The sequence below is a fragment of the Plectropomus leopardus genome, chromosome 16 (assembly GCF_026936395.1).
Source record: "Plectropomus leopardus strain MGB_pleo_1.0 chromosome 16, ASM2693639v1, whole genome shotgun sequence".
NCBI lineage: Eukaryota > Metazoa > Chordata > Actinopteri > Perciformes > Serranidae > Plectropomus > Plectropomus leopardus.
The window spans coordinates 1,213,886-1,234,000 of NC_142191.1; the positions used below are offsets into that span (position 1 = coordinate 1,213,886).

The 20,115-nt window shown below is 45.4% G+C and overlaps 2 protein-coding genes across 4 annotated transcripts; one reads left to right on the forward strand and one right to left on the reverse strand.

The window, feature by feature from the left end:
* The first annotated feature begins 1,137 nt into the window (after positions 1–1,137).
* serpina10a (serpin peptidase inhibitor, clade A (alpha-1 antiproteinase, antitrypsin), member 10a) lies at positions 1,138–6,408 on the forward strand. Of its 2 annotated transcripts, none has more exons than XM_042503369.2 (6): positions 1,138–1,283; positions 2,826–3,122; positions 3,205–3,498; positions 3,652–3,925; positions 4,026–4,173; positions 4,797–6,408. In XM_042503369.2, exons 2-6 carry the CDS (start codon positions 2,840–2,842, stop codon positions 4,977–4,979), a joined length of 1,182 nt encoding a protein of 393 aa, XP_042359303.2. In that variant the 5' UTR covers positions 1,138–1,283; positions 2,826–2,839; the 3' UTR covers positions 4,980–6,408. The 2 variants fall into 2 exon arrangements, with proteins under 2 accessions (XP_042359303.2, XP_042359302.2); XM_042503368.2 differs by having other exon boundaries at positions 1,159–1,283; positions 2,703–3,122.
* Positions 6,409–7,021: 613 nt separating this feature from the next.
* On the reverse strand, positions 7,022–19,856 carry ppp4r4 (protein phosphatase 4, regulatory subunit 4). Of its 2 annotated transcripts, none has more exons than XM_088089109.1 (25): positions 18,454–19,856; positions 15,925–15,998; positions 14,906–15,008; positions 14,638–14,785; positions 13,838–13,911; positions 13,625–13,731; positions 13,315–13,422; positions 13,110–13,231; positions 12,905–13,030; positions 12,548–12,687; positions 12,347–12,466; positions 12,043–12,120; positions 11,748–11,831; positions 11,430–11,603; positions 11,224–11,329; positions 10,924–11,071; positions 10,690–10,834; positions 10,107–10,145; positions 9,897–9,968; positions 9,755–9,812; positions 9,510–9,587; positions 9,213–9,303; positions 9,066–9,127; positions 8,434–8,947; positions 7,022–7,253 (listed from the first exon to the last, which is right to left on the reverse strand). In XM_088089109.1, the coding sequence occupies exons 1-25, from the start codon at positions 18,562–18,564 to the stop codon at positions 7,208–7,210; spliced, it is 2,928 nt and encodes a 975-aa protein (XP_087945235.1). In that variant the 5' UTR covers positions 18,565–19,856; the 3' UTR covers positions 7,022–7,207. The 2 variants fall into 2 exon arrangements, with proteins under 2 accessions (XP_087945235.1, XP_087945234.1); XM_088089108.1 differs by having other exon boundaries at positions 9,755–9,818.
* Positions 19,857–20,115: the final 259 nt, after the last annotated feature.

Sequence of the window (20,115 nt, forward strand, 5' to 3'; positions counted from 1 at the left end):
GTATTACTGTAGTATTTTACCTTCATTGTAATATTTTTATTACTGTAGTATTTTACCTTTATATTACTGTAATAATATTACTTTAGTATTACTGTATTAATATTACTGAAGTACTTTGCCTTTATTGTAGTAATATTACTGTAGTGTTTGACCTTTATATTATTACTGTAGTAGTATTACTCTGGTATTCTACCTTTATTGTAGTATTTACTGTAGCATTTTACCTTTACATTATTATTGTAGTATTTACTGTAGCATTTTACCTTTACATTATTATTGTAGTATTTACTGTAGTAGTTTACCTTTATATTATAACTGTCATATTATGACTGTAGTATTTCACCTGTACTGTAGTATTAATAATGTAGTATTATAATTATTACTTCTTACTTCCTGGCACATTACCGGCAGATTTGAGCCTAAACTAATGAAGCTCTGACGTTTTATTTTTGTTTTTTAGTCCTTTACTGTTTTCTAGTTTTTTTTTATTTTGTAGTTTTTTGTCTCCTCCTCGTGCAGCAGCAGCGCCTCCTGCTGACCTGCACGCGTCATAACACCATGACGTCAGGCTGCTGTTACTGCGCCTGCGCGGTACATTTTAGCCCCAAAAGAAACTGACCGGAAATCAGGATGCCGCTTTCAAAATAAAAGCGCCGTGTTGGCGTCAGAGTGAAATAAAACAAACTATACTTTTTAGTAAATTCACATTTAAATCACTCAGCATCTCTTTATTTACTCTGAACTTATTACGTTTTTTACTGTGTACTTTTATATATTGATTGTTATATTTTTTGACTAATTTTTATAGACCATTTACTAACGTTTATTATATATTTCCTGAGTAACGTATTGAGCTGTTGATAGACTTTTATTGATGGATTTCTCTTCCTGATGATTTAATTGATTCATTAAGTTGGAAGTTAAAAACAGACTCAGAGGGTCCAGCTGACTGAAAAGCTGTCAGCTGATGAAGTCCATGAGCTGTGGATGAAAGCTCGGGTCAGGAGCTGAAACCAGGACTTTACAACATTAATTGATCATCTATCGATAAAATGATTGGTTTGCGATCCGTTAATAATTTGAGGTCTGCGTTTTTTTGTTTGTTGGATTAAAATCAATAAATCACATCTCAGCTCCTTTAGGACTTGTATTCTGAAAGGACGTGACCGGAAAAGAGGGTGAGGGTGATCGGGGCGCGAGCTTGACGGTGATGCGCAGCGCGTGAAGCTACAGAGCAAGAAAAGACATCTGATCAGAAATCAAAGATCGAAGATCAACAGCAGGTCAGACTCTCTGTTTGTTTGTTTGTTTGTTTGTTTGTTTGTTTTCAGATTGAGCTGCAGATCAGCTGTTTATCATCATTACGTCATCAATAGGTAATCTGATCGATACAGGGCGTTCACATGAAAGTGATAGAGGAAGAGCTGATCGAGAGACGATAGCTGTTATTGATCCGCACTGATTCAAACAGGAATAAACAATCCTTTCAGCGTTAAAGCCTGGTAAAAAAAAACCCGTAAAAGATAAACAAACAAACAAACAAATAAATAAATAAATGTTGGAGGGCGTGGCCCTGCAGACCGGAAGCCTCTGTGATGATCCATAATGTCTTTGATCAGTTTATGGTGCAAATGTGTCTGACTGTGTTTCCAGTTTGAGTTTTTCTATTTAATTCAGTGTTATTAATCAATATTCAATCATTGATCAGTGCGGTTCGATTGTCACGTGACTGTTTCAGGATCTCAGAAGTAAAACATAAATGTAATAAATGTCCAGAGTTCCTGCAGATCCTTAAAAAGTCTTAATTTTGGCATCAAATTCATGAATCTTAAAATAAGGCCTGAAATTATGTGAAATTAATCTTTCAAAAATCTTCAGACATGGGACGTGATATTAATGATATTTTTTTTCTCATGTTGTAAAATCTCAAAATAATTGGCCACTTAAGAAGAAATGACCCACAAAAAGTAAAAAGTTACAAAAAAGTCCCTGAAAATTAGCAAAAACAAACAAAAAAGAAAAGTTGTTTTTTCTTTTTTTAAAAAAAAAAAATGAAAAGGTAAGTAAAAAAAAAAAAAAAAAACGTCTGGGGAAAAAGTGCTTTAAAAACATTACTGACTCTTACACATAATTCTAAATATGTCATGATAATCATAAATGTTTTTTCAGACTTTTTTCCCCAAATTATTAAAAAATATATATTTCAAAATCTACCAAATCCTGCACTTTGCGTGACATTTCCTGTCACTTTTTGGCTTTTCCCCATGTTTTCAGAGAAGACACCTCAGGCCTCGATAACATGTTCTGAATGTTGCTTTGAAAACGTTCTTCCTTTGTTCTCATGAAACATTGTGGGAATGTTTCATAAAAGCACATTCTGTGATCTGTCACCGAACATTTCAGTTACATCTTAGTCAGCATTTACCCTTAAAGGAACATTATTTGAAATGATAAACATGCTCAAAACGTTTTTTAAACATTAGATCAAAATATTTTCCTTAAAACATTATTACAGCTCGTAGGTAACGTTGGCCTGTGTCGTTGGAACGTTTCCTGCTGGCTGGGATGTGATATGCTAACAAAAGACAACACGTTTTCATCATTTTTTTTTTTTACCGTAACTTTAAAACGAAAGTTCTGGGAACTAAAAGAAAATTTGCAGCTGAAAATGTTACTTAAACATTGCATTGTATCGTTCTCAGAACTAAAAGCTTGCACGCTGTGGAGGAGCAGGAAGGAGGGGCAGAAGAGTCCTGACTGATCCAGTTTTATTTCTGCAGAAACGTTCAGGTGACGTTTTTCAGTTACGTTGTTTCCTCCTCCAGAGGCCGCTGTGACCATGACTCCCTCCGTCCCGCTCTCTGTGGTCGGCCTCCTCCTCCTCCTGACTCTGGCCTCCTCGGAGACCGTTGACTCTGCAGTAGATCTGACTGGTAGGAACGCAGACTTCGGCGCCCGGCTGTACCGCGCTGTCTCCAGCCAGACTGACGACAACGTCTTCCTGTCCACGTTCACACTGTCCGCCGCATTTCTGGCATTGCTGAGCGCCTCCGAGGGAGAAACCCGAGACCAGTTGCTGCAGGGACTCAGCCTGACGGGTCTGGACCCCCAGACAATCCCAGGTATGTCTGGTTTCAGGGGGTCAGGATGGTCAGGGTTCTTGTTCGTGACTTTGAACTGACAGTCCGACTCTGCCGCTCCCAGACCTGTTTCAGAGTCTGAGGACCACAATCGAACAGGGGCCCCTCACCAACACCATGAGTCAGGGCGTGGCCGTCCTCCCCACCGTAGGCTCCCAGGTGTCCTCATCCTACCTGGACCTGGTTCAGAACAAGTTCGGGGGCAACGCTCAGAATTTGGCCTACACGGCGCCACAGGAGGCCGCAGACACCATCAACCGATGGGCCCAGGAACGGACAGGAGACCGGGTCCAGAACCTGGTGACCACCCTGGACCCCCAGACCCAGCTGCTGCTTGCCAGCGCCGCTGCCTTCAAAGGTAAGTGTCACCGCCACGAGACAGAGGGCGGGACTGATGGTCAGAGGGCAGGGTCAACTGTCAGGGGCGGGGCTAACTGTCAGAGGGCGGTCAGTCAAACTGACCATCAATAAAATTTTTCTGTGTATAAATAAAGTTTTTTCTCCGTTTCAGTGCAGTTCAGGCCGTCCTTCAACGCGTCCTTCACTCAGGACGAGCGTTTCTACGTGGACAAATATCACGTCGTCATGGTTCCCATGATGTTCAAGGCAGATAAGTACTTCCTGGCATATGACAAGTCGCTGAAGGCTGGCGTGCTGCAGCTGCTGATTGCGGGCGGGGCAGCCATGTTGGTGGTTCTGCCAGATGAAGACGTGGACATCACGGCCGTGGAGGACAAGCTGACCGGAGACCAGATCAAGACCTGGATCACACAGCTGAAGAAGACGTGAGACACCTTCATCATCACCTGTCTGTCCTCACCTGGTCACTTTACATCACCTGTCTGTCCTCACCTGGTCACTCACCATGTTTTATTTTGAAAACAGGAAGTTGGAGGTGCAGCTTCCTCGCTTCCTGTTGGAGCGTTCCTACATGCTGCGTGACGTCCTGCAGACTCTCAACTTCACGCAGGTGTTCCAGGACGGCGCTGACCTCAGCAACATCAACGGAGACAAAGGACTCAAACTCACACAGGTGAGTTAGTGAACATCAGCTGTAAGTGAGTTTCCTTCAGGTGCAGGAAGTCTTGGTTATCTGAGACCCTTCAGGTGCAGGAAGTCTTTGTTCTCTAAGGTCTTTCAGGTGCAGGAAGACTTGGTTATCGGAGACCCTTCAGGTGCAGGAAGCCTTGGATCTAAAAGATCTTTCAGATGCAGGATGTCTTGGTTCCTTTAGGACCCTCCAGGTGCAGGAAGGCTTTGTTCTCTAAGGTCCTTCAGGTGCAGGAAGTCTTGGATCTTTAAGATCCTTCAGGTGCTGGAAGTCTTGATGCTGTAGGACCCTTCAGTTGCAGGAAGTCTTGGTTCTTTAAAAGCCTTTAGGTGCAGGAAGTCTTGGTTCTTTGAGATCCTTCAGGTGCAAGAAGTCTTGGTTCTGTAAGATCCATCAGGTGCAGGAAGTCTTCTATCTTGAATATCCTTTAGGTGCAGGAAGTCCTGATTCTGCAGGATCCTTCAAGAGTAGGAAGTCTTGGTTCTGTAAGATCCTTAAGGTACAAGAGATGAAGGACCCTAGAGAACCAGGACTTTCCTGGTTCTCTAGGGTCCTTCAGGTGCAGGAAGTTTTCGTACCTTCAGATCTCTTCTTTATGTTTTCAGGTGTATCATAAGTCTGTGGTGTCCGTCGATGAGACCAGCGATGACCTCACTGCAGGAGGCAGCGTGTTCTCCACTCTCCCTCCTCGGCTGACCATCAACAGACCCTTCCTCTTCATCATCTACCAGCAGGCAAACGGGAACGTGCTGTCGATGGGCCGAGTAATCGACCCCTCCAAAAAATAAAGCCCCGCCCCCTCAGCACCTGTTCCTGCAACTGTCAGAATTAGCTTACCTCCCAACCCGAGACCCAGACCTCTGTTTACTATACTCAGACTAACATTTGTGTTCTCAGACGTTTCTGTGATTTTGGTGTCAGCAGCTGTGGTTCCTGGTTCCTGATCCGCTGAGGATGAACCTGAAGAACTTAACTGATCCTCTACGGTTCAGACCTTCAACCTCAGCTGCACTCTGTTCACTGAGCTCATGTTAGCATGCTAACACGCTGGGCTAACGTGGTAAATTTCTTACCTGCTTAGCATTGGCGCGTTAACATAGCATGCTAGCACGCTAGCATGCTAGCACACTGGGCTAGCATGGTAAACAATTTACCTGCTTAGCATTAGCATGTTAGCATGCTAACACACTGGGCTAACATGGTAATTCTTGCCTGCTTAGCATTAGCATGTTAGCATTAGCTCATAACTGTCGAATTTTTCAAATTTAATGAATCGTTTTTACTTTTCAGGCCAACAAAACAGATGCTGGTTAAACTGGTGGTAATTTACTGGTTTAACTGGTTGTAATGCAGTGGTTGAACTGGTGGTTATGTACTGGTCGAACTGATCGTAACTGAGTGGTTGAACTTGTCGTGACTTACTGGTTAAACTGGTAACTTAACTGGTAATGCACCAGTTGAACTCATTGTCATGTCCTGGTTGAACGTTTCATAACGCACTGGTTTAACTGGTCATGACATACTGGTTGAACTGGTCGATATTTCGGGTAAATTCTGTGAGCCTGGTGGAGACAGCTACTGATGTAACCTTGTTTCTGTTATTAAAACAGTTAACCCTTTGAAACCTGGTGCGACATCAGTTTTCTTGTGCTGCCTTTCGTAAGTATTTAACCCTTTGAACCCTGAGCGTTTTGGCGCAGTTTCTTTCAAATCAACTTTGTGAGAAGAGTTCCACAAATTTCAACAAACTAGTAGAAAAAAGTTAGGGAAAATGTATAGGGATTACCATAATTACATATTTAAAAGTGTGTCACAAAATTACAATTTTCAAGCACTTCTTCGGAGGTTATGTCTTTGTTATTTTATTTTAAGTTTAGCTATTTTTATGTTTTTATTTTTTACTAACTTTAGATCAATTTGTTGTACTTTTTACTATTTTATTGCTAATGTTTGGGAATGTTCTTTTGTTGTTCTTTTGTTGTTATCGCCTCTTCCTGTGATTTTGAGAGAAATCAGGTTTCAAAGGGTTAAAGACTGATAACTGATGATGTCAGTTGGGCTTTATGTTTGGAGCACTCGAGTAAACGTTAGCATGACGCCCTCCATCATATCATGCCTGTACTGTATGAAGACTTCCTGTATTTAAACAAACATGTAAACATGTATGAACCTCCTGCAGAAAAACACTAAACATTAAAATGTCACTTTTCCAGTGAAGTTCTGCTGTTTCATCTCACTGACACCTGGAGCGCATTCAGACTTAAAACAGTACGCACCGCTTGCTTCAGTTTCCAGATTGAATGACTTTTTTTTTTTTTTTAAATGGTGTCAAACACTGAGAAATTTGAAATGTGAAATTATGTGAAACTGTGTGAAACGACTTTAAAACGGTTTTGAACAGTGTGAAATGGACTGAAATGATGTGAAACTGTTCAAAATAGTGTGAAAGTGTTTTAAAAGGTTTGAAACGATGTTAAAGTGTAAAAGGGGCTCTGAGGTGTGTTTCCTGTGGTTTGGTGGGTGTGTCACAGGTTTTAGCCAATCAGCAGCTACGTGTATATAAACCTGACTGTGGTAGATCTTTATTTATCGTTCTTATTGATGTTTTTTACTCCACTGTCTTTGCGATGTAACTGCGATGTAGTTAGTTTTTCCTCGTTTGAACTGAACGAACGGGCTGGATTTAAAGTCTGTGCATCTGCGTAACAAAACAGGATGTTCAACGTCCACCGGTTGTGTTTAAGCGCAGACATGATGTCATCAAACATTGCAGTAAATCGATCAACACACAAAACAACAATAATCCAACCAATCACGCGTCAGCAGGTGAACCAATAAGAGACGGCGACAGTTTGTATGTGAGGAGTTTACTGAACCAATCAGGTGACAGGATGAGATCGTAACTACACAGTGCTCAGTCAGACTGTCCTGGTGCATTCTGGGTGATGTTCTGAAGACCTGTGAACCCTGACTGCCGATTGGCTGACAGCCTGGTGGAGGTATGATGACATCATCTTCAGTCTCGTGCCGACTGGACGCTGAAAGAGTTCGACTTCCTGTTTCTGCGGAAGTAAAAAGAACAGCACGTCAGTCATTTGAATTGTTCGTGGTTACGTCATCATGTGATGTCAGCGTGACCCTGAGATATGACCCCAGCCTGACCCCAACCCGACCCTGCACCGTGCCGCCCAATCCATCCCGAACGTACGAGAAGTTCGCTCAGATCGACAGCTGATGGTTTTGTCCAGTGTGGTGTTTTGTTCTGGACCTTAACCGATGCTGTGTCAGAAAGCAGAGCCTGTCACCATGGCAACAAACTAACCAATGCTGTTCCTTTAACCTGCTAGTTATCTGCTTTTCCCTCCCGATGACATCCCTTGTGTTGTGTAATACAGTGAGCTCTGATTGGTTGGGGACGTGTAAACTGACCCGTCTCGTCTGACTCGCAGCAGGACTTCTGACGCTTTAAAATGAGACACTGAACATCAAAACGAAACAGTCTTTCACAAATGTGTTGGCGAACGCGTTCGTGTTTTCTGAGATGTGCTGATATGAAAACATTTTGTAAATAACATGATTCTTTAAACATGGTATCATTACATTGTTTGTCCAGCAGGGCGCGCTCTGATGCCGCTGTTAATGATGGTCACAGCACAGGAAGCAGAGTCAGCTGATCAGACGGTGGAGTCAGGTTGTCTCCTCACGGTAAGACGCTAACTAGTTTGTGAAAGTTATTAAACCATGATCCTGTCATTTTCCCTTTTCAGTAGAACTAATTTAACGTGAACTCTGACCCTGAAAAAGGCTGCGTCGCTCTTCAGTTTTCACATCAGTTGGTGATGTTGGTGAGGTGGCTAAAACTAGCCAGCTGCAGTGTGTCACTACAGTCTGCAGCAGATTAAACAGCAGCATCACAGCACCTCTCTGCAGATGATGGTGCTGCTCTGAGTGTTGACTTTAAGCGACATTGTTACCTGTTTGATGAGATGCAAGGAGGAAGGGGAAGGTGAATGGGCAGTAAGGTGAACGGGTTCTTTTCTAGAGTTGGTTGACTGCATAATTGTGTTAAATATTCTGTAAGAGTTGTTTGTTTAAGGAAGCTGCCTTCTGAGTGCCTCTGCCTTATCAATATCAGTCTAAAAAAACCAGAACCGAGAGGGTCTCTGATATACAAACTGTAAAAACCATGTGGGGTCATTAACTCGGAGGGTTCTGAATCAGAACATTTTAGCAAGAACTCACATAGATAGCTTTCTGGACTGGCTTTCCTTCACCCCGCACCCCCGGTCCATCGTTTTACTGCGCTGATCCAGGGTACTGGTCCTATGGTCTCTTTGATCCAGGGTACTGGTCCTATGGTCCCTCTGATCCAGGGTACTGGTCCTATGGTCTCTCTGATCCATGGTACTGGTCCTGTGGTCTCTGTGGTCCAAGGTACTCGTCCTATGGTCTCTATGGTCCATAATACTGGTTCTGTGGTCTCTCTGGTCAATGGTTGTGGTTCTATGGTCCAAGGTACTCGTTCTATGGTCCATTGTTCCAGTTCTCTGCTCCATCATATTGTTCCTGTGATCCAGTGTACTGGTCCTATGATCTCTCTGATCCAGGGTGCTTGTCCTGTGGTCCAGAGTACTGCTTCTGTGGTCGAGAGTATTGGCCCTCTCCAGAAGGCTGGTAGTGTTGCTGCGGATCAGGACCGGCATGGAGGAGGTGGACTGGGTTGCCATAGAGAAGTGCGCAGTCCTCATTGAGTCATCTATAAAACAAATGTGATGTATGAATAAAGACCATCACAGTTAATGCGGTGGTCCTGCTGTCCTGAATGTTGACTGAGTCGGTGTATTAACATGCAGGTGTTTGTAAGGAGGCGGTACCTTTGCTCGATAACATGGAGGATTTTCCGGGTCCAGACAGACCACTCAACTCTTTCACTTTCCTGAAACACACAGAAAACAGCACATTAAGAACACATTAAGAAGCCAAAGACCACTAGAACAGAACCTGTGTTGTCGGTTTCTTACATTGGTCTCTCTGCGTTGGCAGCTTTCGACGTTGTCGGCTGACTGCTGAGAGATCGACTCCGTGACAGTTTAGCCTTCCTCATCTCCTTACCTGCAAGAAGAAAAAGAACCATCATTATTAACATGGTTTGTTTGTTCTGAGATGCTCAACACTCAATCAGGGACAGAACCACCGTCATCGTATCCTCCCAAACTAACTCCCAACAGGTAAAGAGGTTTAGAGTGACACAAAGTGGAGTCCTTCTTTCACCTGAGCAGGCAGAGCCGTAAGGAAGAATGCTGATGTTTTGGTCTTACCGGACGAGGACAAGGTGGCTCCGGAAGAGGACACAGACATGGACTTGGTTGCAGAAAGACTAGTCTTACTGTCTCTTCCTGTCAAAGAAAGAAAGATTTTAGAGTGGACTCAAAACAGGAACACACTTTGATTAATAAACTGTTGGCAGAAATGATGCACAACTTCTGCTTCAAATCAGTTCGATAGACCCCCACACTCCTCTGTGAATCCTTGTATGGAAAAATAAAATGTGAGTTTTGCTCACGTTTTCTCTCTGGGTGTTTCTCAGAGTTGAGTTTCCCTTCAGTCTGCTGGCGCTCCAGCTGTTCCTGACCACAGAGGAGACGTCATTAAAACAAAATACAGAGAGATTCAGACTGAAGACGATACGTCAGCTTCAGTCTCACCATCTCCAGCAGCAGAGTCTCCTCCTTCTCCTTCTTCTGGTCCAGCAGGTCCCTCTCCTGCCTCTTGTGAAACTGAGTAGACACAATGTCACAGACAAAGGAAGCACATAAAGGGTTAAAGTGAATCCACATACTTAGAAGTGATTTTTTTTTTATTCTACGGCCATTTAAAAAAAAAAGAGAGGGAGAGAGAAGAAACAATGTGCTTACGGGCTCTGCCAGGTCCAGTTTGTCCAGTTCCAACACTGTCTGAAAAAATCAGTGGGCACAGGTGACCCAGCAGAGGTTAATATTCTCACAGAGTCCTTTAACTGAGTCCAGAGTCCTCTCACAGAGTCAAGAGTCCTCTCACTGAGTCCAGAGTCCTCTCACTGAGTCCAGAGTCCTCTCACTGAGTCCAGAATCCTCTCACTGAGTCCAAAGTCCTCTCACAGAGTCAAGTCCTCTCACTGAGTCCAAAGTCCTCCCACAGAGTCAAAAGTCCTCTAAGAGTCCTCTGACAGGTTCCAGAGTCCTCTCACAGAGTCCTGTAGCAGAGTCAAGAGTCCTCTCACAGAGTCCTTTTTCAGAGTCAAGAGTCCTTTCACTGAGTCCTCTCTCAGAGTCAAGAGTCCTCTCACTTAGTCCTCTCACAGAGTCAAGAATCCTCTCACAGAGTCCTCTCACAGAGTCCAGAGTCTCCTGACAGAGTCTCCTAACAGAGTCCAGAGTCTCCTGACAGAGTCTCCTAACAGAGTCCAGAGTCTCCTGCCAGAGTCTTCTACAGGAAGGCCTCAGTTAGAGAACGTGTTACCTTGCGGATGGTGGCCACCACATCCTTATCTTTCTCTCTGCAGAGGAGTTTCTGGACGCAGAAGTCTAGCTGCTGCAGCAGTTGTTTGTCAGCCGGCAGGCGGAGCGATGAACGTAATCTGGGCAACAGCTGGCACAGCTTGTACCTGACAGACAGGTGAAAAGGTAGACAGGTGTGTTACATCTGATGTCAAAGACAGACTTCACCTGCTTGACTGGACACTCACAGGCATACCTGACGTTGGCGACGGGGTCATGGACCAAGTCCAGCGCCGGGATCAGGAAATGTTTGTTAAAGTATTTTCTGGAGAAAATCTCAGTGGCCATTTCACAAACATCGAGGAACCTCAGACGGTTCCAGTAGCTCCGACCCTGAGCCAGATCTGAAACATGAGACGAAACATCAACATTTGTTTAAAAGGTTCTGCTGTGGTCGACAGATGTGAAGTCATTGTACACTTTGACTGTGGCAGCAACTGCTGCCTTTAAAAACCGAGGCCACCTTTTCCTGTGACCTCACACTCAGTGTTCTGACCTTGGATCAGTCGCTCCATCATCTCCTGTCGCTGCTCCTGTTTGCGGTTGTAACGCAGAAATGTACAAAAGGTCCGAGCTGCCTCCTTCTGAACCGGCAACACCTTCTGCAACAACAAGAGCCACAAGAGAAGGCACTTGTCTGGTCACCTGGTCCACTTGTTGCATCATGTGTGGTCGAGTTGTGTCGTGTCTGGTGGTGCTCACGTTGGTGGTAAGGATGGTGAAGATACGCGGGGAGAAGCTCTGGTGCAGCAGTTCTCCGGGCAGCAGTCGGGCCAGACAGCTGTAACGCTGCAGCAGCTTCTCATGCAGCCGCCAGCGCAGAGAACTCCCGACTTTCTGCTCCGCCATCAGCAAAGCCGACAGCAGCTCCGGGAACTGACGAAGAAGAACCACAGGAGGGAACAGAGGAGAACAAAAAGAGGTACCAGGGAAAAGACGGTACCACAAAGAAAAGATGTGAGCAGAACTAAAGAATGTATAACTAATGGGTTAAAATCTGAACTCCATCTGTTTTCTCACCTTGTTGTCCAGCGCCAGATTCTCTCCCCTGGAAAGAACCGCCTCCAGAGTTTCTTCCAGGTGATTCATCAGAGCGTCCAACACCTCAACAACAACAAGAGAAGCATCAGTAAGTCAAATAAAACAAACATCTGAAATAGAAATGTTCTGAGGAGAGTGTTTGTGCGTCTGTTCTGGTCCATGTTTGGTCCAAGGTGTCGGGTCAATCTTTGACTCTGAGCAAACAAAATGTCATAGCATTCCTCCTTCCTCCAGGTCAAACAGAGGATATCAGGTTTATAATGTGTCCTCTCACCTCCAGAGCATCGTCCTGCAGCAGAGCCAGGAGCTCCTTGTGGACCAGCTGGACGTTTGAACCAAGCAGCTTCACCACCTGACGGGAAGGGGTGGGGTCAAACATGTGACAAGACAGCCTTAAACTGTAGACCGATGTACAAAGGTATTTTATTCTGCAACTCAGAGAACTTTGAATTTAACATTTAAAAAATGCTTTTTTGTCTCATAAAACTTAAGAAGCAGAACCTGAGGACTTTGACATCACTTTGGACGTCAGACAGATCAACACCTTCAGACAAACAATCGTCAGGATGGTAACTCACCTGGTGGAAACTAGCTGCAGCACTTCGTCGAACGCTGACCTCCTGGTCACAGCAAAGACTGGAGAAAGATGGGTAGAGCTCAGACAGGAAGTGAGCTGAGTCTGCGAACACCACCATGGCCTGGAGAGAGAGAGAGCAGAAGTGACATCACCTGTCTGAACTTTGGCGCTCTGCTCAGAGTCTGTGTGGTTCTGGTTGTACCGGCAGGTTGTAGCAGCAGTTGCAGCGGATCAGCGTCGAATCGTTTCCATCAGTCTGGTTTCCTTCAGCCTGCAGTCCGGAGACACACAGCACCTTAAACCTCTGCAGCAGCCGACCCTTCTGCTCATCCGTCAGAGAGCCTGAAACACAACAACTCATCAGTCCTGAGCTCACCGATGCTCGCCACAACCCGACTGCACCTTCAGGTACTGTTGGAGAACGTGTGTGACATCCTGCTGAGAGTTTAAGATCTCTGGATGACTCGTAATGAACCCAAACTCCTGCAGTGAAACCCCTCAGGGGTCGAGGGTGACGTGAACTTCTGCTTCAGTTTCTGCTGTGTGACATCAGTCTCACCTGCCAGTCCGCTGCAGAGCTTCCCAAACTGGAACGACAAAGACGCCACGACGGCCTCGTCCGCCTGTGACGAAGACACCTCACACACTGACATCACCAGGGGGACGACGACATGGAGCCTGTCGTCTGAGAGAGAGGACACAGGAGACATTCAGGAGTTTCGCAGTCTGACGTTTATCCGCCACAGCTGCACCCTGAAACTCACCGCTGTCCATCATCTCCATCAGGTTAATAATGGTGTCGAAGGCAGCGAGGCGGACACTGCTCTCCTCATCTCCGGCAAGCTCCACCAGTTCAGGAAGCAGCTCTGTCCTGGTGTCGTCCACCCTGCAGGACAGGAGACACACTGTCTCACCACAGCAGGATGTTTGATTTGTGTTTGGTTTCGTTCAGCTTTGTTCGTTCGTTACCCGCTCGCTCGAGCGATGCTCTCCAGCTGACGACACATACAGGCGCGAACCTCAAACTCCACGTCCTGACACAACGAACGAGCCAGCGGCAGCAGCTCCTTCTTCACTCTGAAACAAAAAACACACCTGAGCTCAGCACACAGACAGGTAGACCTGCAGCTGCCTAATTACTGATGTTAATACAGGAACAGGATTCTAATGCTGTTTAAGTACTGAAGTAGACAGAGTGTAGTATTGCAGTACAGAGTGTGTAGTGCTGAAGTATACAGCGTGTAGTACTAGAATGTGTATTTGTTGTGTTGCAGCTCACATATGAGAGTCAAACTTGCAGGCGACTTTTCCTAAAATGCGACAGCTGGCCAGACGAGCCTGAAGAGAGTGAGACAGCTGAGACTGATAGAGAAGAGGGTTCAACACCTGCAGAGAGAGACAGACAGGTAATCAGAGAGACAGGTATACCTTTGAATTGTTCTAATACGGATCAATACTTGATAGTATGGATCAATAATCCTGATCACTTTACCTCCTGTTTGATGGTCTCTTTGGGCAGAGCGTTGATGGCCGACAGCAGAGTCTCCAACCAGGCGTTGCTCACCACTGTCAACAAACACGACAACAACAAACAAGACAACAGTAAAAAGACAAAAACGTCAACGTCAGCATCAAGTTTACCGTCAAAATCAACCACAGTGTCAGTGGTTCGGGTGGTGTCACCTGTGTCTCAGTGGTTCAGGTGGTGTCACCTGTGTCTCAGTGGTTCAGGTGGTGTCACCTGTGTCTCAGTGGTTCAGGTGGTGTTACCTGTGTCTCAGTGGTTCAGGTGGTGTTACCTGTGTCTCAGTGGTTCAGGTGGTGTTACCTGTGTCTCAGTGGTTCAGGTGGTGTCACCTGTGTCTCAGTGGTTCAGGTGGTGTCACCTGTGTCTCAGTGGTTCAGGTGGTGTTACCTGTGTCTCAGTGGTTCAGGTGGTGTCACCTGTGTCTCAGTGGTTCAGGTGGTGTCACCTGTGTCTCAGTGGTTCAGGTGGTGTCACCTGTGTCTCAGTGGTTCAGGTGGTGTCACCTGTGTCTCAGTGGTTCAGGTGGTGTCACCTGTGTCTCAGTGGTTCAGGTGGTGTCACCTGTGTCTCAGTGGTTCAGGTGGTGTCACCTGTGTCTCAGTGATTCAGGTGGTGTTACCTGTGTCTCTGTGGTTTAGGTGGTGTTACCTGTGTCTCAGTGGTTCAGGTGGTGTTACCTGTGTCTCAGTGGTTTAGGTGGTGTTACCTGTGTCTCAGTGGTTTAGGTGGTGTTACCTGTGTCTCAGTGGTTCAGGTGGTGTTACCTGTGTCTCTGTGGTTTAGGTGCAGCAGAACGGTCTTCAGGATGGAGAACGTGTGGGTGTGGATTAGGATGATGTCGTCCTGCAGGATGGTTAAGAAAGATGCTGCTGCTGCCAGCTGGATTTCTGCTCCGGCTCCGTTCAAGACCTCCTGAATCAGGCGAAAGGGACAGGTTACGTGAATGACACATGTCCAACACACCTGTCCACATCCTGCTGGCCTCCACACAGTGTGCCACTGACATACAGTCTGATGATACCGTGTACATACCCGAACCTTTGGTACGACCCGCCGAAATGTCTCAGCTGGATTCTGACGGACAAGGCTTGGCAGGTTGCTAATGACACTTGCTCTCTGCACCTCCTGACCCACACTGACAACAAGAGGATGGACATTTGGTTATTTTGGTCATTTGGTTTGGTTTGATTAGGGACAGAAGAACTTTTCCTAAGAACCACTGTCTGCGTTTTTTTCCTCACCACGAGAACAAGGAACAATCGTAGCTCTTAGAACAGAGAGACTTTTTCAACTCCTATTTCAGAGCCGGTTTTCTTCCAAAACTAGAGGAAGCTCGAGTGATGTCAGTGTACAATGATCGGTCGGTGACGATACTTCATTGTTTCTATTCACGATGCAAACATAACAAAAGCCCCAGTGAGAACTTTACAGACTAAAAGAAATAAAAAGGACCTGAAACTTATCCCTGAGGGACTCCACAACCAGACAGAGGGTCACCTGAACCACTGAAGGGCAGACCTTTTTCTTCATACATTATTACCTCCTCAGGTGAAATCAGGTGACAAAAGTCCAGGACTCCAGAGTCCTGAGGTCTGAGTCCTGGTTTTCTGGCAGGTTGTTTTGTGTTTTTGAGTCCAGACGTTGAACGAGTTCAGTGAACTAGTTCAGAGCCGCTGGGATCAGACTGCAGGATGATTACCGTCAGCGTTTAATGAGCCTCAGAGTTTAGTGGGACAGAGAGAAGGAGGGCAGAGCTGCTTTGTCTCAAGTCTCCACCGATGAAGAGTTCAGGTTATTTACTCTGAAACCTCCTTTTTCATCCTGAGCTCAACCCAAAATAACAACAGTTTTAACACAGGCTGATGTCGAAGAGATCGAAGAAAAACAACCATAAAAAGACTCGAACAGAGTGACAGATGTTTCAGGGTCTTCACTCTGACAAACTGCCAGACCAAAACACTTAACTCTGCAAACAACAGCACCTGAGCAGGTAAACGGCTCTCACCTGAGCAGGTATATGGCTCTCACCTGAGCAGGTACATGGCTCTCACCTGAGCAGGTACACAGCTCTCTCGATGTCATTCAGGTCTTCATCCACAGTCAGCTGATCGATCTCCTCTGCTGTCTGAAACAAGGAACACATTCAGATGTTAAATGTACTTTTTAAACACCACATTACCACACCTGTGAGTCTTCGCGACACCTGTGAGACATGGCCACACCTGTGAGACATGGCCACACCTGTTAAACATCATCACACCTGTGAGACATCACTACACCTGTGAGACATGGCCACACCTGTGAGACATCACCACACCTGTGAGACATCACCACACCTGTGAGACATCACCACATCTGTGAGACATGGCCACACCTGTGAGACATCATCACACCTGTGAGACATCACCACATCTGTGAGACATCACCACACCTGTGAGACATCACCACACCTGTGAGACATCACCACATCTGTGAGACATGGCCACACCTGTGAGACATCATCACACCTGTGAGACATGGCCACACCTGTGAGACATCATCTCACCTGTGAGACATGGCCACACCTGTTAGACATGGCCACACCTGTGAGACATCATCACACCTGTGAGACATCACTACACCTGTGAGACATCACTACACCTGTGAGACATGGCCACACCTGTGAGACATCACCACACCTGTGAGACATCACCACATCTGTGAGACATCACCACACCTGTGAGACATCACCACATCTGTGAGACATGGCCACACCTGTGAGACATGGCCACACCTGTGAGACATCATCACACCTGTGAGACATGGCCACACCTGTGAGACATCATCACACCTGTGAGACATGGCCACACCTGTGAGACATCATCTCACCTGTGAGACATGGCCACACCTGTGAGACATGGCCACACCTGTGAGACATCATCACACCTGTGAGACATGGCCACACCTGTGAGACATCATCACACCTGTGAGACATGGCCACACCTGTGAGACATCATCTCACCTGTGAGACATGGCCACACCTGTGAGACATGGCCACACCTGTGAGACATCACTACAAAGTTCAGAGGTATGTTTTAATGAGAATGTGAATGTTTGTTTATACTTCTTCACCTGTGAGGACATAAGGACATTACTGACATAATGTGTCTCCTGTCTCCCCTCATTGTCCCCTCTCCTCATCATGTGTCCCCTTCCCTCAGAGTATGTCCTCTCACCTAAGTGTGTGACCCCTCAATTCAGTGTGTGTCCCCTTCCGTCAGTATGTATCCCCTCCTCTCAGTGTGTCCCTTCCCCTCAGTAAGTGTCTCCTCCCCTCAGTAAGTGTCTCCTCCCCTCAGTAAGTGTCTCCTCCCTTCAGTGTCCGTCCCCTTCCCTCAGTGTGTCCCCATTTTAGAAAAGCTTCTGTTTCTCCTGCAGGAGGTGAAACACACCGGCCCTTTAAGAAGGAGGCGTTTGTGTGTGTGTGTGTGTGTGTGTGTGTGTGTGTGTGTGTGTGTGTGTGTGTGTGTGTGTGTGTGTGTGTGTAGGAGGCGATGGGGGTGTGTGACTGCGTCGTCATGACGTCGGGGTTTCTCCCATAGGAAGACCTGCCCCCCCGAACAGTTACAGGAGGATAATTGGCTGCCGATCAGTTTGATTGACAGGTTTTATAAACTCAAAGTAAGATTAATTATTTTGTGATTGTATCAGTTATAAACCTTCAATAATCAATCAGAGATTTATTAACTGATCAATAACAAATGTTTGATTATAGATAGCTGCCTTATTTTCTATTATTTATCATTTATTGATTATAGATAACTGCTTTATATTCTATTATTGACAGTTTATTGATTACTAATGACAACTTTACATCTATTATTGATTATTTACGGATTATAGATATCTGCTTTATCTATTATTGGCAGTTTATTGATAACTGATAACTACTTTATATTCTATTTTCGATTATTTGTTGATAATAGATAATTGCTTTTTATCCTATTATTGATATTCATTTATTACCGATAACTCATAACTGCTTTATATTCTAGTATTGACTGTCTATTGATTAGTCAAACATGCTTTATATTCTATTATTGATCATTCATTGATACTGATAACTGCTTCATATTCTATTATTGACAGGTAATAGATTTTAGATAACTGCTTTATATTCTTTTATCTCACCTTTACCACCCTATATTTATTGATGAGCAAAAAAGTTCTTAATTGATTTTGTGTTGAACAACTGATGGTTTAAAATGATTATCGATGAACTGTTTGGATTTATTGATTTGCTGCATTAAGGGCATGATGACCGGATGTTCATGCAGCAGACAGAGGAGAGGAGACCCTCTCCATCCGTCTGTCTCTCTGCAGAGACACACAGACAGACACACAGAGAGACAGACAGACAGAAACTGCGTCATGCTGCGCAGATAGCGGGTCTCCCCTCTGCTTCCTGCATGGAGGCTGCTGATCTTCCTCCCACTGACTCATTCAACATGTCTCATCATCATCATTATCATCATCATCATCATCAGCACCACCATCTTCATCCTCCTCCTCCTCTTCCTCACATGTCCTGCAGCAGTTACCTTGAGGCTCCGGCGGATCGGCCTCTCGATGAAGGCGAGCTCTTGCAGCTCCTCCAGCGGTCCGTACAGCAGGCTGGACTGGCTCCCAGTCATCCTGCTGCTGGAGAACATCTGCTCACTGGAGCTGTCCCAGTATCACACTGGTCGTTAGTGGGAGAGCAGGCGGCGGACCATCCCCGATGAGAGGAGGAAGAGGAGGAGGAGGAGGTGGGAGGGGAGGGGGGAGCTGTCAATAACCGTTTCCAAGGAGATCCCTGCTCGAGCTGAACGTCACACCAGACTCCGTTTAAAATGATAATGAATTAAAAAATCTGCGCTCATCTGCGGCTGAAACACAGTGAGAGATTCAAATTCAACTGTTCACACCTCAGCGGCTTTCGTCCGTCAACTCGGCGCTCACATCGAGTCTCTAAAATCTGCACTTTTCTACAGAAACATCTGTTGAGCAGCTCAGCATCCAGCCGCTGTCAGTCAGGAAAAAAATCCGCTCTCTCCCACGCGGAGGAAACCTCAAACCAGACTGCGTTTAAAAAATGATGATTTTAACGCTGATTTCTTCGCCAGTTAGCCCACAGACGTGGTAAAGCTTTAAACTGGACACCAACATTCTTCCCAGAGACACATTATGTCTTCGGCGGTTGTTCAAACAGTCAGACAGCACAGATTCATCAAAAATTTGGGGGTTTCACACCTCCTGCTCGGTCCTGTGCGGAGGAAACGTCACATCAGACTCCGTTCAAAACTCGCGTCACACAATTTATTTTCTCCCTGATAATGAAAATAATCCAAATATCCGTAAAAATCCGACACGAATCAACTCGACACGATCTCCTCTTTAATTCGGCGTGCAGTCAGCTCACCGACAATCCGTCTTTCAGAGAAAATCCCGACCAGCAGCTCCCGCTCCTGCCGTCAGCTCCTGTCCGGCTGGAGCGTCACGCCGGACTGCGTTAAAAATTCAGCGCATTAATGCGTCTGCGCTCATTTGTGAACCCGTCGGTACGTAAAACCCTCAGAAAACGAGATATTTCAGAAATCGGTTCGACCATCTCATTTCGGCCCAAAGTGGTCACATCAGCGAGCTGTTACTTCCATCAAATGTCGGTGTTTGTGAGCTCCGGTCGCTCCCACACGGAGGCGGTACCTTCACCGATATTGAGCAGCGAAAACATGACACGAGCTCCCGAGCCTCCAGCAGGTGATCCGCATCTCACCGGACCGGACTGAAACCGGACCAGAACCGGGAGACCGGCAGCAGGGCGGGCTAGCTGAAGCCTAACACTGCAGCGGCTCAACCGGTTACCATGGAAACGGCTGACTGTAACTTAGTGACCAAACTCATTCACAAAATATACAGATTATAGCCAACTACAGTTTATATACAGCTCATATGCAGGCTATATAATAATAATAATAATAATAATAATAATAATATCAAAAACAATCAATTTTACTTAAAGAGCACCTTTCTATAAACTTAAAGACACTTTACAGAAGTAAAAAAAAATAAAATTAAAATACTTCACAATACATAATAAAATACACCCAATTTTACAATTCATATGACATTAATTAGACATTGACAGAAGTTTTAAAAAGCAGTACATTAATAAATACATTATTATATAAAGCTTTTCAGAGCCTCTTTGACTGAATCTACAG

Excerpts from the sequence above, each read along its gene's own strand:
- serpina10a (XM_042503369.2), top strand. The coding sequence starts at position 2,840 with ATGACTCCCTCCGTCCCGCTCTCTGTGGTCGGCCTCCTCCTCCTCCTG. Across the intron at positions 3,123-3,204 it reads GGACCCCCAGACAATCCCAG|ACCTGTTTCAGAGTCTGAGG; the intron begins GTATGTCTGGTT and ends TGCCGCTCCCAG. Across the intron at positions 4,174-4,796 it reads AAGGACTCAAACTCACACAG|GTGTATCATAAGTCTGTGGT; the intron begins GTGAGTTAGTGA and ends TTATGTTTTCAG.
- ppp4r4 (XM_088089108.1), bottom strand. The coding sequence starts at position 18,564 with ATGTTCTCCAGCAGCAGGATGACTGGGAGCCAGTCCAGCCTGCTGTAC. Across the intron at positions 15,999-18,453 it reads CGATCCGCCGGAGCCTCAAG|ACAGCAGAGGAGATCGATCA; the intron begins GTAACTGCTGCA and ends TCCTTGTTTCAG. Across the intron at positions 12,121-12,346 it reads CTGCAGCTAGTTTCCACCAG|GTGGTGAAGCTGCTTGGTTC; the intron begins GTGAGTTACCAT and ends CCTTCCCGTCAG.